We start from the raw sequence: 14,695 nt of genomic DNA on the forward strand, positions 1-14,695 counted from the left end.
ATCTCCAAGATACAATCAATTAACACTATCACCCGAAACAAAAAGGAGGGCATTCAATTATTCGTCGCTACAAACGAGGATTACCTAAAACTCACTACCCTCCTCGAGGAAAAGAATTATCCTTACCATTCCTTCTGTCATCCGGAGGAAAGAGCATTTCGCTTATCATAAAAAACAAACCAGAATCACTCTCCATTAACGAGGTACTTGAACTTCTCTTCGATCAAGGCTTCCATCCGAAATTTATGTTAAAATCCGGGATAGAACTACCAATTTTTCAGTTAGTTGCCCCTCGCGAAGAGCGACGGATCGTCTATATGGCCAAACTCGGCGTCATCACAGTGAAGATTGAGATCCAAAGGGGAAACGGCCAGCCAGTACAGTGCTTCAACTGCCAGCTTTTCGGGCATTCCAGCTAGCATTGTCGAGGCCCCCCACGGTGCGTCAAATGCACCGTGGACACGGTCGGGCGTCACGACACTAGATCCTGCATGGACTAACCAAAAACTAGCCGGCGCTACCCAGCTTACTCCAACTCAAACTCTTGCTCCAGCCACTACACCGGACCTTAACTTCCCAATGAAGGCATTTACTGATCTGCAAGCTTTCCTGAAAATGATCGCCCTGGCTCACCAGCTCGTCTTTTCCCAAATGTCGCCGCCTAAGCCGCCTGTTACCTGTTTCTTTAACTTCCAGCAGCCTTTTAAATTATTGACATGGCTGTTCCAAAATTTCTTATACTGGTGACATGGAATACAAACAGCTTACGCGGAAAGCAAGCAGAATTAGAAGACATTATGACATTCTATGACGTCGACATTGCTCTCATCCAGGAAACTTTCCTGTAACCTTCGCATCGTCTCTCTTTCGAACGCTTTTTTGTCTACAGACACCACAGAACCCCCGGTCGAAGCGGTGGAACCGCCATTCTCGTTAGAAAAGGAGTCAAACACGAGCTCCTACCCTCGTTATCAGCAAACAACTTCGAAACAACCTCCATTAAAATCGATATCAAAGAACGTCCCTTCGTGATTACATATCTGTAAAGGAAATCTTCTTCAACTATACCAAATACCGATCACTCATCGAAAGACCAAAATTTCCAAAAGTAATAAGTGGCGACGCCCCCAGGTGGGCCACCACCCCACCTGGAGGTGTTTCAGAGCGAACTCCGCGGATAACGCCATCGTAGCTCTAAGTGCAGGTCTGGGCTGCGGTCTTCCCTGCCAGATAAACCCACCCATCATCCTAGTTCAGCTTCTCAAGGTGCAGCAAGAGTCCTTGATTTCTTTATTCTTCAAAACGTAAATCGCCCTTCCGAAGTTCGAGTCCTTGGCGAACTAGATTCTGATCATCGTCCGGTCCTTCTCAAACTCGGAAACTGCGCCACCACTCAAGTCCCACTCACAAGATTTAGGAAAAACCGACTGGAAGAACTAGCAATCTCTTCTCCTGGAATTCGATCTAATTCCGAAAATTAACACTCCAGAACAGCTCGAGGAAGCCGTACTCAAGCTAACTTGTGATATTCAGTCTGCTCACGAATCTGCCACAGCCGAAATTTCATCACAACCGCAACCGTGGAGAAACGACCTTCCCGCTTCTCTTAAACGTGAAATTCGCATCAAAAACGGTCTACGCAGATTAGCTCAATTCGCCCTTGATGCTGCAGACAAAACGGAGGCGAACAGAGCATGCAAGAGGGTCACGAAGGCCGTCTCGACCTGGCGAGCGATGAAATCTAACTTATTTCTCCCGGACCAAAGACTGGATGGCCTCCCGTCTTTCTGGCGCGACCCCAAATGCCTTGTGGGGAAGACGCACAATGTCATCCTTCCCCTGAAGTCAGCGGTTGCAGGAAATTGTCATTCACCAAGAAAAAGTCGAGCTCCTCGCAATGACCTACAAGACCTACAAATGAAATACCTCCCTCCCGCAAAGAACACTAAAGCTAAAGACAACGACACTATCACCAACGAATCCAACTCCATCAAAAGACCAATAACTCTAGCCTTCTCAACCATTTTGTGTCTCCAAAGTCTCTACAGACTATGATCGGCAAACTCCAAACTAAAAAATCTCCAGGTTTCGATGGAATATCGATTATCCTGTTAAAAAAGCTCCCGCATAAACAGCTCGCGAAACTGGCAAACATCATTAACTCCATCATGAGGCTGCAACATTTCCCGGCGTCTTGGAAACACGGACATAGCACGGACATTGGATACACGCATATAACGGTTATTCCCAAGAAAGGAGCAAAATCATCTCCATCTGACTACAGACGCATCAGCCTTCTCAGGGCCATTTCGAAGCTTGCAATACTACAATTCGGGAGGGCAATACTCTACGCTCTCAACTCTTTCAACTTCTCAACTCTCTGAATCTTTTCACAAAGAACAACAACATCATTCCTGATGAACAATTCGACTTTCGCGCTCACTGCTCATCCGTCCATCAAGCTACCCTCCTGGCCGCATACATCCATCACGCTCTTGACCAACGTAAAAAGCTTGGAGCAGTCGTTCTGGACCTAACCAGAGCCTTCGACAATGTCTGGCACGATGGTTTGATCGCAAAATGCGTGCGGTTAGGCCTCCCAGAAGACCTAACCGCTCTCATCAAGTCCTATCTATCGCACAGATCTTTCCAGGTCAAGATCAGGAAAACACTTTCTAGTCGAAAACAAATCGATGCTGCTCTTTATTTTAGATCTGTCGAGAAAAGAGCACATTAACGTTGCGTTTTACGCTGACGACACTGCTTTCTTCGCGGCCACCAGGTTCAAAGTTACAATTCATGAACGTTTACAGAAGCAGCTCGATCATGCGGTCAAGTGGTTTAAATTCTGGAGGTTTCAAATCAACCCCTTGAAAACCCAGGCCATCATTTTCCATAAGAAGCGTTACGCACTGCGCGTCTCGCAACTTAAGATCAACACCGCAATAATTCCATGGCTGAATAACGTCACGTACCTAGGTCTCCACTTCCACCGACGGTTCGGTTGGCATTCCGAAATCCAGAAAGGTTCAGGGATAGCAAACCTGCTATCTTCTCTGATCTGCCCTTCTAGCAGACTTCCCATCTCCATCAAATGCTTATTTTACAAGATGTTAATTCGGTAAATGTAGTAAAATATTGTCAAGTTTGTTACACCCAACCAGGTCAAACGGCTTCAAGTTTTCCAAAATAAGCTCCTCAGGGGAATCTTAAACACTCCATGGTTTGTCAGAAATAATCAAATTCATAGGGAAACTGGCACTCCAGAAATCCAGCCCTTCATATCCCAATCATTCCACAAACAACAACTCAGCTGAAGCTCTTCTGAAAACGCGCTTGTTAGCGAACTGGTCAACATTTTGGTAGCTTAGCACAGCGTCACCGCTAACCTCCCCCCCCCCTGTTCCAGGCTGAAACGACCTCATCCGTCGCTGCAGTCATAACTTTTGCACCCATACGACAGTATCCAGTCGTGTGTTAACTCAAGTAACGGCTGCCCGATCAAGCGATCCACAGGGGTCAACTGTGAGGCAGTTTCGGTTTAGTTTTTGGTAAGCCCAGAGGCAGTCCCCCATAACCCGGTCCAACTTGTCACTCCAGGGCAAGTCTCCGCGACCAGGTATGCGTCATGCATTCCACATCCTGGTTTTAGGCCATAACAAAAAAAAAGGAGCGAGAGATAAGCAGACTTAACCTTTTCTGGTATATATTTTCATATAAAATGCAGGATAACGCTATTCGTAGAGGTAACTTTCCACTCCAAATGTTTCAGGGTGTAGTAGGGCTCAGTATTCACAGGGTGGTTTAAGTTTTTTAGGCTTGCCGTCGCTCTTTGTAAAAACGAGTATGGAGCCGGTTCTGATTTTGCTACAGGCTCGCCAATTTGTGCCATTTCGAATGAAGTACTATTACTTGATATTATAAAATAGCGATCATTGTCGAAAGTATCTAACTTATAATGTGGGTTTCGCCGTGGCTAATCCATAGTTAACCATTTCATGGGCTTAGAAAACGGTATAATAAATACTCGGACAGAAACACCTGTTAGTACCATCCTGTATTGGATCTATAAAATGCATTTGATAAAGTTAGTAGGAATTTGATAATTGAATCTACTCCTAGATTTTATCAAAAACTTTCTGAGATTTTCTAACTTTCTAACCAACAGATAATAGAGAGGCCAACCAACAATAATTGCCACAAACTCCATATATTTTCTTAAAGTTTATTTATTAGATTGTTATTAGATGTTGCCGACTAACCTAAAATTACTCTTTACAATAACTTGGATACACTTACAATACTTCTCAGGACTTTGTACAGGACATATAGATGTGTACCGATAATTGTGATTTTCTTCCAATTAACCAATACATTTTCCCATATTTAAACTCGAATTCTTCCCTCTTCTTTTTTACGTTACCTCATTTTTTACGTTTTACGCTTCTCCTTCCAGTGAAATTTGATGCAACAAAATTCATTCCGAGACACTTAGCGTTGTTGCTATGTATGATAAAGAATTAACCCCAATACACTTTCTTGTGGTACACCTGCTTTAGCTTCGTTTATTGTAGAGTAAGTTTCCTGTTATTTGAATCTAAACTTTCTGGCTGTAATATAAGATTTTAATAGTGCAGTGTGTTACTTAGGTAATATTTCTGTTACTTATTAACAAGGCAGTTAAGTCATACCTTATCGAAAGCTTCTGCTACATCTACTAATATAACTAAACATATCTCTTTACCTTCATATACATATACCGTCCTATCAAGTTTTTTCATTTACATCTGTTATTCTATGGTGAGTATTAGGTTTTTCCTCTCTATAATCGGTTTTACTAACTTCAACAAGAGTTTTTCAAATGCCTTATATATTACTGGTAGCAATGAGATAGGTCTATAGGCTTTTATTTCATTTGGTGATTTTCCAGGTTTTGGTATCATAATTACTGCAGCTATTTTCCAAACGTCTCGGATATGTTTCAATCGGAATGCTGCTGATTGGTAATGGAATCGTCTAATTATCACATTCCATATCCTAGATGCCGGTAGTGAATAATTTTAATAACAATTCTAAATGGTAGTGATAAGCAAATTCCTCTGCTGTTTGTTGATAAAAACACCCTAGTCCGTGGGTTCCCGGCACGTGCAGGCAAATTCAAGGTGTAAGGCCACCAATAACGGACTGAGGTTTCTGTGAATGAACATAGTCTACTGGAATTTGGATATTAGCTTAGCAAACTTTAGAAAACTATCCTGTAGAAGAGTACCATAGAAATTTGTGTAGAAATAGTACCATTTCAAAGATCTTCAAAGACAAACTGGTGGACGAAGGTATATATAATTTTTATAAGAACACTATAATACCTATTTTCTATACTTTCTATACTTTCTTATATATAGCGTCTTTTTCCGTTAAATAAAACACGTTCTCAAGTAAATTAATAGCTTTGTGATTAAAATCTCATCAAAAAATGTAAAAAATATAAAAATGAAGTGAGAACGGTCTGGCAATATTTTCATCGAGGATAAATTTGTAGTTTGTAATATATGCATGAATCAATACAAATATTTTAATAATACCACAAATCTCAAACAATATTAAGCTGAATACGCAACAGACAAACCAAGAATCTAGGTTTAAAAATAAGAGATCAATAAAATATCTAGATCATTTATTTTAATATTTCGTCCATTTCACACCAAACTATCCACTCAGCATTTGTAAAAACTATGTCCATGTAACAAACCATAAAACACATGTCTTTATTTATTATCAACGTACTCGTTAAAACACAAATAATCATCAAACATCGATTAGCTTTCTTAAAATGAAATCGATATAATTTGTTACATGCAAATAATTGTGTATATAAACAATGTACAACATAAGGGGAGGGAAAAACCCATGTCACTCCGTTCAGATAAAAAAGGCGCTCCATCCATCTTTTCCCACGTGATACGCGTTGATATAAATAATAAATGTTAAATTAAATGCAGTATAATGGTTTCTAATCACTGTATACACATAACTTTTTACAGCTAACGTGTCTTTCCTATACGACTATGACAGTATCATCTCGGACAATGCGGCATTTGTGATGGGACCTTTCAAAGCTTCATTCACGTCTCTTCGAAACATGGATAAGTTCTGTGTAAACCTGGACAAAAAAAAATTATATGGATTTCAATAAATAATTCTATCATTGAACAGATTTAGCGTAAAAAGTGAGAACTGACCTGTCTCTGTTTTTGGTCAGTAAATTCCTTTCTATACCCTCCATTAAATTATCGAACCATTGCGCCATAGCAGCTTGCTTATCAGTGGCTTGATTCCTACAAAAACACGTTTTTTCTAGTACTTCGCACGGCACAAAAATCCAATATAGATCACCTAATAATGTTTTCTCTCAGTCGAGCGAAGTAGTCTTCATTTAGCAAAATGAGACCTAACAGAGGCCTTGACATTGACCACTGATTTCTACAATCATCATACATAATAACATTCAATACAGTACTCAACATTTGCTGTAATATTTCTGGATGCACCTCTAACACCTTCAGCATCATATCACCATTAGATTGAGTTCGTTTTTTGCCTGGAAAACCTAAAAGTAATCAAAAAATACTTACTTGTAATCTCATAAATGAATTTTAAAACACAGGTTTACCTTTTTGAGTTAGGTGCCTAAATAAATAGGTAACTATATGGTCCAAGGTAGCACAACACCCAGTACATACCATTGTATCTACAATAAATCAAAGATACATAATACTGAGATAAATACTTCAGACACATCCAATGTTTTATTTCATCAATTATTATTGTGTGTCATATGAAATAAAAACAAAGGTCATATCTGGCTTTAAATTATTTTCCTGCACAAAACAGTATTTTATAAACAGTCCTACATATACAGCACTAAAAATTCTACATAATACAGCTGTACAGTCAGAGACAAAACAGTAGACCCCAAAAGTATACATTGTGTTTGAAACAAATTAATTGCAAGATAAAGCACCAAATGTTTCATGGTTTTCTTTTAGCACATTAGTAAAGTTTAAAGCCTCGATAGTTTATTGTACAAAAATTGATACATAAATATGAAAAAATGGTGTTTTAATTGCTATCAACTGAAAGCAAGTAAAGCATTAAAGAGAATGATAGTTATCCTAAAAGTACAATAGCAATGATAATTTTTGTATGACTTGAACTACTCTAAAGATAATTATTGAAATTTACTATACAAAAATAAAAATTAAAAACTATTATCGCAGTGCTATAGAAGCACAATCTCTCTCATTCCCCTGCCTCAGACTGCCAACCCCATAAAATATTCCACAAACTAAGCAAAATTTCATACAAAACTTGTTTTATGATTGAAAAAATTGCATACAAACAAATATTGGCATTGCAATCAGTTAAAGGCCGTGTGAGAACTGAAGCAGATGCAAAAAAATTTTCTATGCCAGGCATCGATCATGTCTATGGTGTGGAGAGAAAACCAAACAATTCAATAAACATGCTTTCACGGAAAAAAAAAACAAAATATTTTGGGCCATAAATAATGGGGGTGACAAGCTAAACAAGTGAAAATCATTAGTCGAATCATCAACTATCAGCATCTCTAGCTCTCACACAATTAAGGTCTGCTACTGCAAATTTGCACAAAAATAACATTTAGAAAAAAATTAACAAAATTCGCTCGATACACCGCCGGGCGATTCAGTTTTGTCCCTGACTTGTACGGACCTGTGTAGTCATCTATTTGCGCACCTATGGCGGTCAATCCTTCGGATATCGACGATATGATGTAGAGGAAGACCTGGGGCTCCAAGGAGGCCAGGAAATTCATATGATCCTGTGCAAGACATTCCAACAAAACGTAGTAAGTCTGGGACAGTTTTGGATAATCCTGAAACAAAACTTTACAAATTATACAATCCTTTACAACTACTGGAATTTTAGTAATACCACAATACTTGATCGTTTAACAACTAGCAGAATGCATTCCAAAAGATGACATGGTACAGTATTAGCTTTAAAGTAGCTTAAATCGATCATGTAAAGGAATAAATAAAATTCTGTGAAGATCAAGAGGAACATAAAACAATAAGTAACAAAATTCAATCTGTACTAATATACACAGTACTTTGAACAAATATTTTAAGATAAATGTCTTAACATTTACACGGCAGAAACAAAGTAACATCAATAAAAGTACACAAGGCAACAAATTACTTTGGGTACATTTTCAAATGAAAACAGTAAACACGTCTAAATATTCTGCTTCTTGAGTTAAGTCACTATTAGGTCAAAAAACGTCTAATAACCTTGCATTATGCGATTAAATAAGTAATCATTAGCTTTTTAAAGTTATTGAAATAATAAACCTATTAATATAAGGAATATCTTTGTGGGATACTTTTCTTTCCTTTGTAAATATAAAGGTATGTAATAATACTCACAACAATGTGTATGTATGGACACCATACATAATTTCTTGCCAACTTAAATTGTTTTCACATTAGCATATACTAATCACTAAAACTTACTAATAAATATCGCTGAGGTATAGACATCAACATCTTGACGAAAACATTGAGGGCACTATCGAGGGCTTCGTCGCCGTATAGCCCGAACACACCAAAGTTGACGTAATTGCCACAGAGTGCTGCCTTTAACATTGAGAAGCACACAGACATGCCCTTTAGTTTCATTGGATACATCTGAGACTTCTCTACTTCCACGCTTAGAATTCGAGTACCTGCGAGAGAATACCTGAGAACTGAAGCGAAAATCGACTTTACCGACTTACCATAACCGCAAATGGTTTTACTGGCTTCGCGGAAGAGTAAAATCCCGTTTGGGGAAGATACATCGAAATGGAGCCTCTGAGACCTGTTCTGAACAAGCTCGGCGAAAAACTTGAGGACTGGCGTTGTGACGTGTGGATCATGATACCACAGTTCTATTGCTCGGTGAAGAATCGAAGTGTAATGTGGATATCTTTAAGTATCATTAAGGGAATTTCATTAATCAATTTATAATTCGGCTAATAAACATTTACAATGGGAAGGATACATCCAGTCGAATAACATCATATAGGTAGTTTTCGTATTGAAGGAAAAGGTCAAACCCCTGAGATCCCTGGCAAGTCCGATAATAGCTTTTTTCGCTTCTTCCTGCGCTAGCATCGGAGTATCAGATTGCAGTAACAGTTGGCCAACATTCTGGAAAGCAGCTAAAAAAGTCTCCATTATTACATGCAATCAAACAATGAGACTGAGAATAGGCGTTCGATTACCAGTTAAAGGTAACATAAAATTATGAAACGTTTCCTCGTCTTCTCCCAGGTCAACCATTAATAATCTTCCCAGCGAAGTGTAGAACATCGACCTACATCGCATCTCTCCATATGAAACAGAATTCCCCAGAAATGGGAAATGTTCGCTGGTGTGATTGTTTAGCATAAATTGCACCTAAAAACTCAATCAAGTAAAAACGATGCCAAAACAAATAGGCATAGCACGTACTTCATCCAACCTGACAAGTTTCCTAACACAACTATATCCAATGCACAGATCGTTGAGAATTTGTAAGGTTTTACTAATAATCGTTTCACATCCACCCCAATACTTCAAATTAGTAATACTGAAATAAAGATAATTCGTAAAGAAAGAATATCAAAACCGTATCATATGCAACTCACATTTTCCTAATATATACACTGAGGACAGTTAGTTCGTCCACCAAACCCAACACTTCCGTTAACCGCCTGTAGAGTTTTGAGTTCTTTTGTACTTGATCTCCCACATATATCTTCCTAAATTGTTCAAAAAAACTAAGCATTGCTAATTCTAATCTCTCACAGCCGCCTATAACAAAAAGGAAATCAAAATGATTATTACTCTTTAACCAAGTAAAGTTACCTTGAGTCAATTTACTATCGGTTAGATTCATAAGTTGTAATACTCTGACGGCCAGTTCGCCATCCATTGAGTCGAGGTCATCATTGGCATTGAAGGAAACACGTCCCCCTATCGCTGCTCCAATAATATATACTAACCATGTCAGTTGACCTATAACTTACAATACTTAGAAAATGGTTAGTTTAGGAAGCACGGCGATTGCAGATCTACCCACGATGCTTCAACCAACTGAATCATATCAAAGATGATTCTCAAAATATAGTCCAAGTATTAATGCTAGTAAAAATAAGTGATAATAAAGTCGAAACTGTAAGTTGCACTTGCCTTCTTGCACAGCTAGTTCCATTGGTTGAGGTTGGGAGTTAAGCAATTCCTGATATGAAGAAGCAGCCCTATCAAATAGTTGTACTAAAAGAGTACAGGTTTTGCCATATTCGCAACGAGCTATCACCGAAAATTGATCCAACTGCTGCTGTACCAAACCTAAATCGTCCAGGGGATCTTCTTGGCCGTCCTGTGCCACCAGCACGACACCTTCTAATCGAGATGTTATATACGCATTTGTAACCTGAACAACATCATTTTAATAAAGTACTGGACCCAGTTGGTATATTATACATACCTCAGGAGCATACCGTTCTAGCAGATGAGGTTCGGTGGCTTTTACATATGGTACTGAAGCTACCATTCTTTGCCACAATGACAGTAAATAATGCACACTATTGGGAGCACATTGTAACATTTGTAAACTTTGTATCTACAATGAAATCATACAGCCACTGTTCATGCACGCCACTCAGAACACAATGAACACTTTGAGATGGTATCTCAAAGCAGTTCACTGTGATCCTCAATAATTTACCGTAAATTTCGTGATTAGTTGAATTGTTTCTGGATAGTACTCAACCATAACCAGCTCGCCCAGCTGGTAATTGCTCTTCAACCTGGCCAAAAGCCTACAAAACTCATGATAATTGTTTGGATCTCCCAGACCCTCGGAAATTTGGAGGATTTGTTTCACACCACTTACTAAATTAGCTAAGAATTTCGCTCTAAAATGTCATCATTATTATAAACCTATCGTTTTACCCTCCTGATGGTCTACCTTTCAGAATTACTAAACAAAGACCTCCTAACGGAGGCCAGTTGTACTAAACATGATAGAGAGAGATGAGCTAAATTGGGCGGTAAAGTGTGATATAGATCGAAGAAGAGCTTTAGGGTGGTAAAGTCCAAAAATGCCGGCCTCCAACTGGTCGGTATCTGGACAGTAGAAAGGTCATCGGTGGACTCGTCCGTTGACGTTCCTACAATCAAACGTTCTAGAGCCTGACTTAGGCCTCAACCTTGGGCAGTTTACCGATAAAGTCGAAAGTTAAACAATTCTGTGCCAATTTCAATAGCTGGTTCATGAGACCATGCTGATGTTCATCATTAAAATCAAGCCTTTTCGCGTTATCCCTGGCATTGGATAACAAACTACATGCGAGTCTACAAGGTATAACGCATTAGTAGGCACATTGGTAACAATACTCCAATAAAACTAATAACCTGAATATTTCGAAGAGTTGCGTGTCCCTGTATGAAGAAGCTACTTTTCTGTGTTTTGTTACAGATTTATTAGCTTCAACCTCAGATATTTGATTCATCTCAACTGTTAACTGTGAAAGAAACTGCACACCTATCATACAATGTTCTGCTGATCCCTAAGTTTCAACAAAATATTTTTAATTAATTAGTAAGTTAAATTATTTAAAAGTATACAATTTTACATATAAATAACAGTGACGGTACTAGGTTGAATTTCAGTTATAAAAATAATCATTTAACAAAAAATCAATCATTAAAAGAACCTATATTTTACAAACTTAAAAAAGTCTTGATACACAATTCAATATGATTTTGAAGAACTGAAGATATACTCTATTAATTATTTTAAATTTACAGTAACAATTCGAGTTTTTCAATAAGGACAGGTAGGTGTAAAATTTAAAGGAAACAAGCTGTATACCTCCACACAACAAAATTATTTATATATTTTAAAGGTCCATCCATCTAATACCATCATCATTGATACATAGCCAACGGTCGGGGAGAGTATCTACCTCTCAACCAGTACACTGCTGTTTTACAGATGTATGTCTGTACCACAGATGTTTTGCACTAATTCTCATTACAACCACTCTGGCCTCGTCCTCGGACTTTTATTTTTCAGGTAGCCGGTAAACCGTTCCTCAATTGTGCAGTAATTATATATTTAATTCATTATGTCTAATATAATTTTGAAGAAACATATAAAATTTGCCTTAAACATAAATGTAATATAGTGTCCAAGTATTGATGCTATACAGAAGAATTGACAAGATGAGCATTCAGAACAGTCTAATTTTAGTCTTGGTTGTAGTTTCCTCTTTTCCTTCTCAGTCACCATCCTAGAGAAGCAAGTTTCTGCATCTTAGCCGATTCAACTTATTACTTCAGTAGTACATGCACTTTTGTGTCCTGTGTTACTGAGCCCAAGTATTTAACTTCTAATGTAAGCTTTAACAGCATGAACAGTACAGTTATGTAATATAAAATCATTCAAAAATATTTTGGGCCTTCTTACAATCTACTACATGAATTCAGCTAAATTTGAGCGGTGGCCTGTATTTAAGAGCCTTAGCGACTTATTGGCAACAAAGGCTTTAGAAAACATGACATAACAAGAAAAAGTCTAGTGGGGTAAAATCACACGACCTTAGAGCTTAATTTTAAATGTGTATTATTCACTAAGATCTTAGCATCATATTTAATCATCTTACTAAAAGATAACCAATCCCTAACATAGTTTATGCAGAATGTCCATTATGGTAGCTGTTATATAGCATGTAGTACCGACCTGTTGGAACCACATGTCATCAACATTCAGATAATTTATTTTGATCCAAAAAAAATGTTTATTCATGCCATTCATCCAAAATTCATATGGGCCATCTGGTGAACCTCATGTGGAGATTAATCCACATATGACCATTACCTATTAACACAGCCATTCCTTCAGTAATGTACACCATCAATCAATCATTTCTTTGACAATGTATTGACAGATTATTTACTGAATAGTTTCGAATTTAGCCCCCAAACTCTGAGTAGACTTTACAGACTTTAGATAGGGACAATGTCTCAATTAACTAGGTATATACTTATTTCAATAATATAGTTTTATGATTTAAGTGTGCTGCCCAACCATGTAACCCAGCATGGTAATTTAGCATCAGTAACTAAATAATCCATAAGTTAGACAAAAAGACATGACAGGCTGCCAACACCAACCCATCCCAATTGAAACCTGCTGTATATTAATAGTGAATCCAGAGATGTGCTAAAAACTCCCTCTTAAAGCACCTATGACAAATCTTAAATTAAATTTGATATTACTGTAATTTAACTTATATATTATTGAAATAATAAAATCTATCCTCAGTGGAGTCAAGTTCCTCACAAAACAAAACCCATTATTGATACATGTAATTTAAAATATATTTTTCTTATCTTATTAATAATTGTACCTGTAAAAATGTTCCAACATCAGCTATAACATTCCTAAAAACAAAATCACCCTTAGGGCTGTCAAACCATCCTAATTTTGTAACTCTAGCAAAAAGTCCCACTAAAGCCTGGATCACAAAAGGTGCCAACTTTGGCCTATTTGCTAAATAATTTAAGACATAATTCCGTATATCCATTTTTTGCTGGACAGTTATGTCTACAAGAGTATAAATATAATCATATAAATATAAAACCAACCACTAAAGTTGTTTACTTGTACTTCTTGATACCAGCTTTGTCAATGTAGAAGCAGCTAATGTTTGGGCAAAAGCAGAATCTGCTCTCTCCAGTAATAATTGACATTTTGATAAAGCTTCTGGGCTCTCTTGAAACACTACAAGTGCCTTCTCAGCCCCTATTCTTATGTCAGTATCTGATGTTTCATAAAGTTGCTTGCAAAGATGTTCAATCTGTATAATCTCCTTTTAACATGCAATAAAAAGAAACAAACTCATATTACATTAATACAAACAGTAACAGTACAAATAAGTATTCATGTAATCTATTGATATATATTTGGCTATCTAAAAAATACGTATTTCTTAAACACACTATTAATTTGATATCAACATAACCATGGTCTCCTTAATGTTTCTTTACAAAAAATCAGTCATTTTATATTGAAGGACAAACAAAAATACAAACAACGAAACGTTTGAAAACGTCCTCAATAGGAAATAAAATAAAACATCATCCAACAGAGCTTTTAATTATGTTAAAACCTTAGAAATTGTGTGAGAGAGATGAACATCCTGGATAACCATTTGAAGGCTGTTGAAATATCTTACCTGTTCGTCAGCCATTTCCAGCCCTATTCATTTGATTTGCGTTTTCGTGTGTTTTACAAGGACCAAAGATACTTTGCGAATATATAATCCTAAACTCTCACTTGTACCCCACAATCACCCGTAAAAAAACATAACGCAAAAATTACAGTTGCGCCCTCTGAAACTATTTCATTCCCATTTGACCGCCAAATTTGAAAACAAATATAATATTGACACAATATTTAAATAACTATTCCACACTTTGATTGATTTTTCACACCACTAATTCTGTATTTTATATTCAAAATATTTTATGTAAATGTTATGAATTATAATAATATAATACTTATGTACGTAATATGCAACTGAACATACTGTCAAGTATATTAAAAAAATTATTTACAC

The 14,695-nt window shown here is 37.2% G+C and overlaps 1 protein-coding gene across 6 annotated transcripts; it reads right to left on the bottom strand.

Moving 5' to 3' along the window:
• Positions 1 to 5,659: 5,659 nt before the first annotated feature.
• Positions 5,660 to 14,491, bottom strand: Ranbp16 (Ran-binding protein 16). 6 transcript variants are annotated; one of them, XM_076403535.1, is made up of 21 exons: positions 14,312 to 14,491; positions 13,738 to 13,945; positions 13,484 to 13,680; positions 11,484 to 11,638; positions 11,293 to 11,423; positions 11,038 to 11,239; positions 10,795 to 10,984; positions 10,555 to 10,689; positions 10,257 to 10,500; positions 9,933 to 10,082; positions 9,713 to 9,878; positions 9,537 to 9,654; positions 9,308 to 9,482; positions 9,085 to 9,244; positions 8,819 to 9,009; positions 8,556 to 8,767; positions 7,777 to 7,915; positions 6,671 to 6,748; positions 6,394 to 6,598; positions 6,240 to 6,335; positions 5,660 to 6,160 (listed from the first exon to the last, which is right to left on the bottom strand). In XM_076403535.1, the coding sequence occupies exons 1-21, from the start codon at positions 14,324 to 14,326 to the stop codon at positions 6,064 to 6,066; spliced, it is 3,264 nt and encodes a 1,087-aa protein (XP_076259650.1). In that variant the 5' UTR covers positions 14,327 to 14,491; the 3' UTR covers positions 5,660 to 6,063. The 6 variants fall into 6 exon arrangements, with proteins under 6 accessions (XP_076259650.1, XP_076259649.1, XP_076259647.1 ...); XM_076403534.1 differs by having other exon boundaries at positions 6,394 to 6,607; XM_076403532.1 differs by having other exon boundaries at positions 7,753 to 7,915.
• Positions 14,492 to 14,695: the final 204 nt, after the last annotated feature.

The sequence above is a fragment of the Rhynchophorus ferrugineus genome, unplaced genomic scaffold (assembly GCF_030347505.1).
Source record: "Rhynchophorus ferrugineus isolate W39M unplaced genomic scaffold, kcgeb_rfMv2 rfM4, whole genome shotgun sequence".
NCBI classification, from domain to species: Eukaryota; Metazoa; Arthropoda; class Insecta; order Coleoptera; family Curculionidae; genus Rhynchophorus; species Rhynchophorus ferrugineus.

Coding starts and splice junctions, on each gene's coding strand:
- Ranbp16 (XM_076403530.1), bottom strand. Junction 10,690..10,794: donor AACTAATCACGAAATTTACG/GTAAATTATTGA, acceptor ATTTCATTGTAG/ATACAAAGTTTACAAATGTT. Junction 9,010..9,084: donor ATGATGTTATTCGACTGGAT/GTATCCTTCCCA, acceptor TGATACTTAAAG/ATATCCACATTACACTTCGA.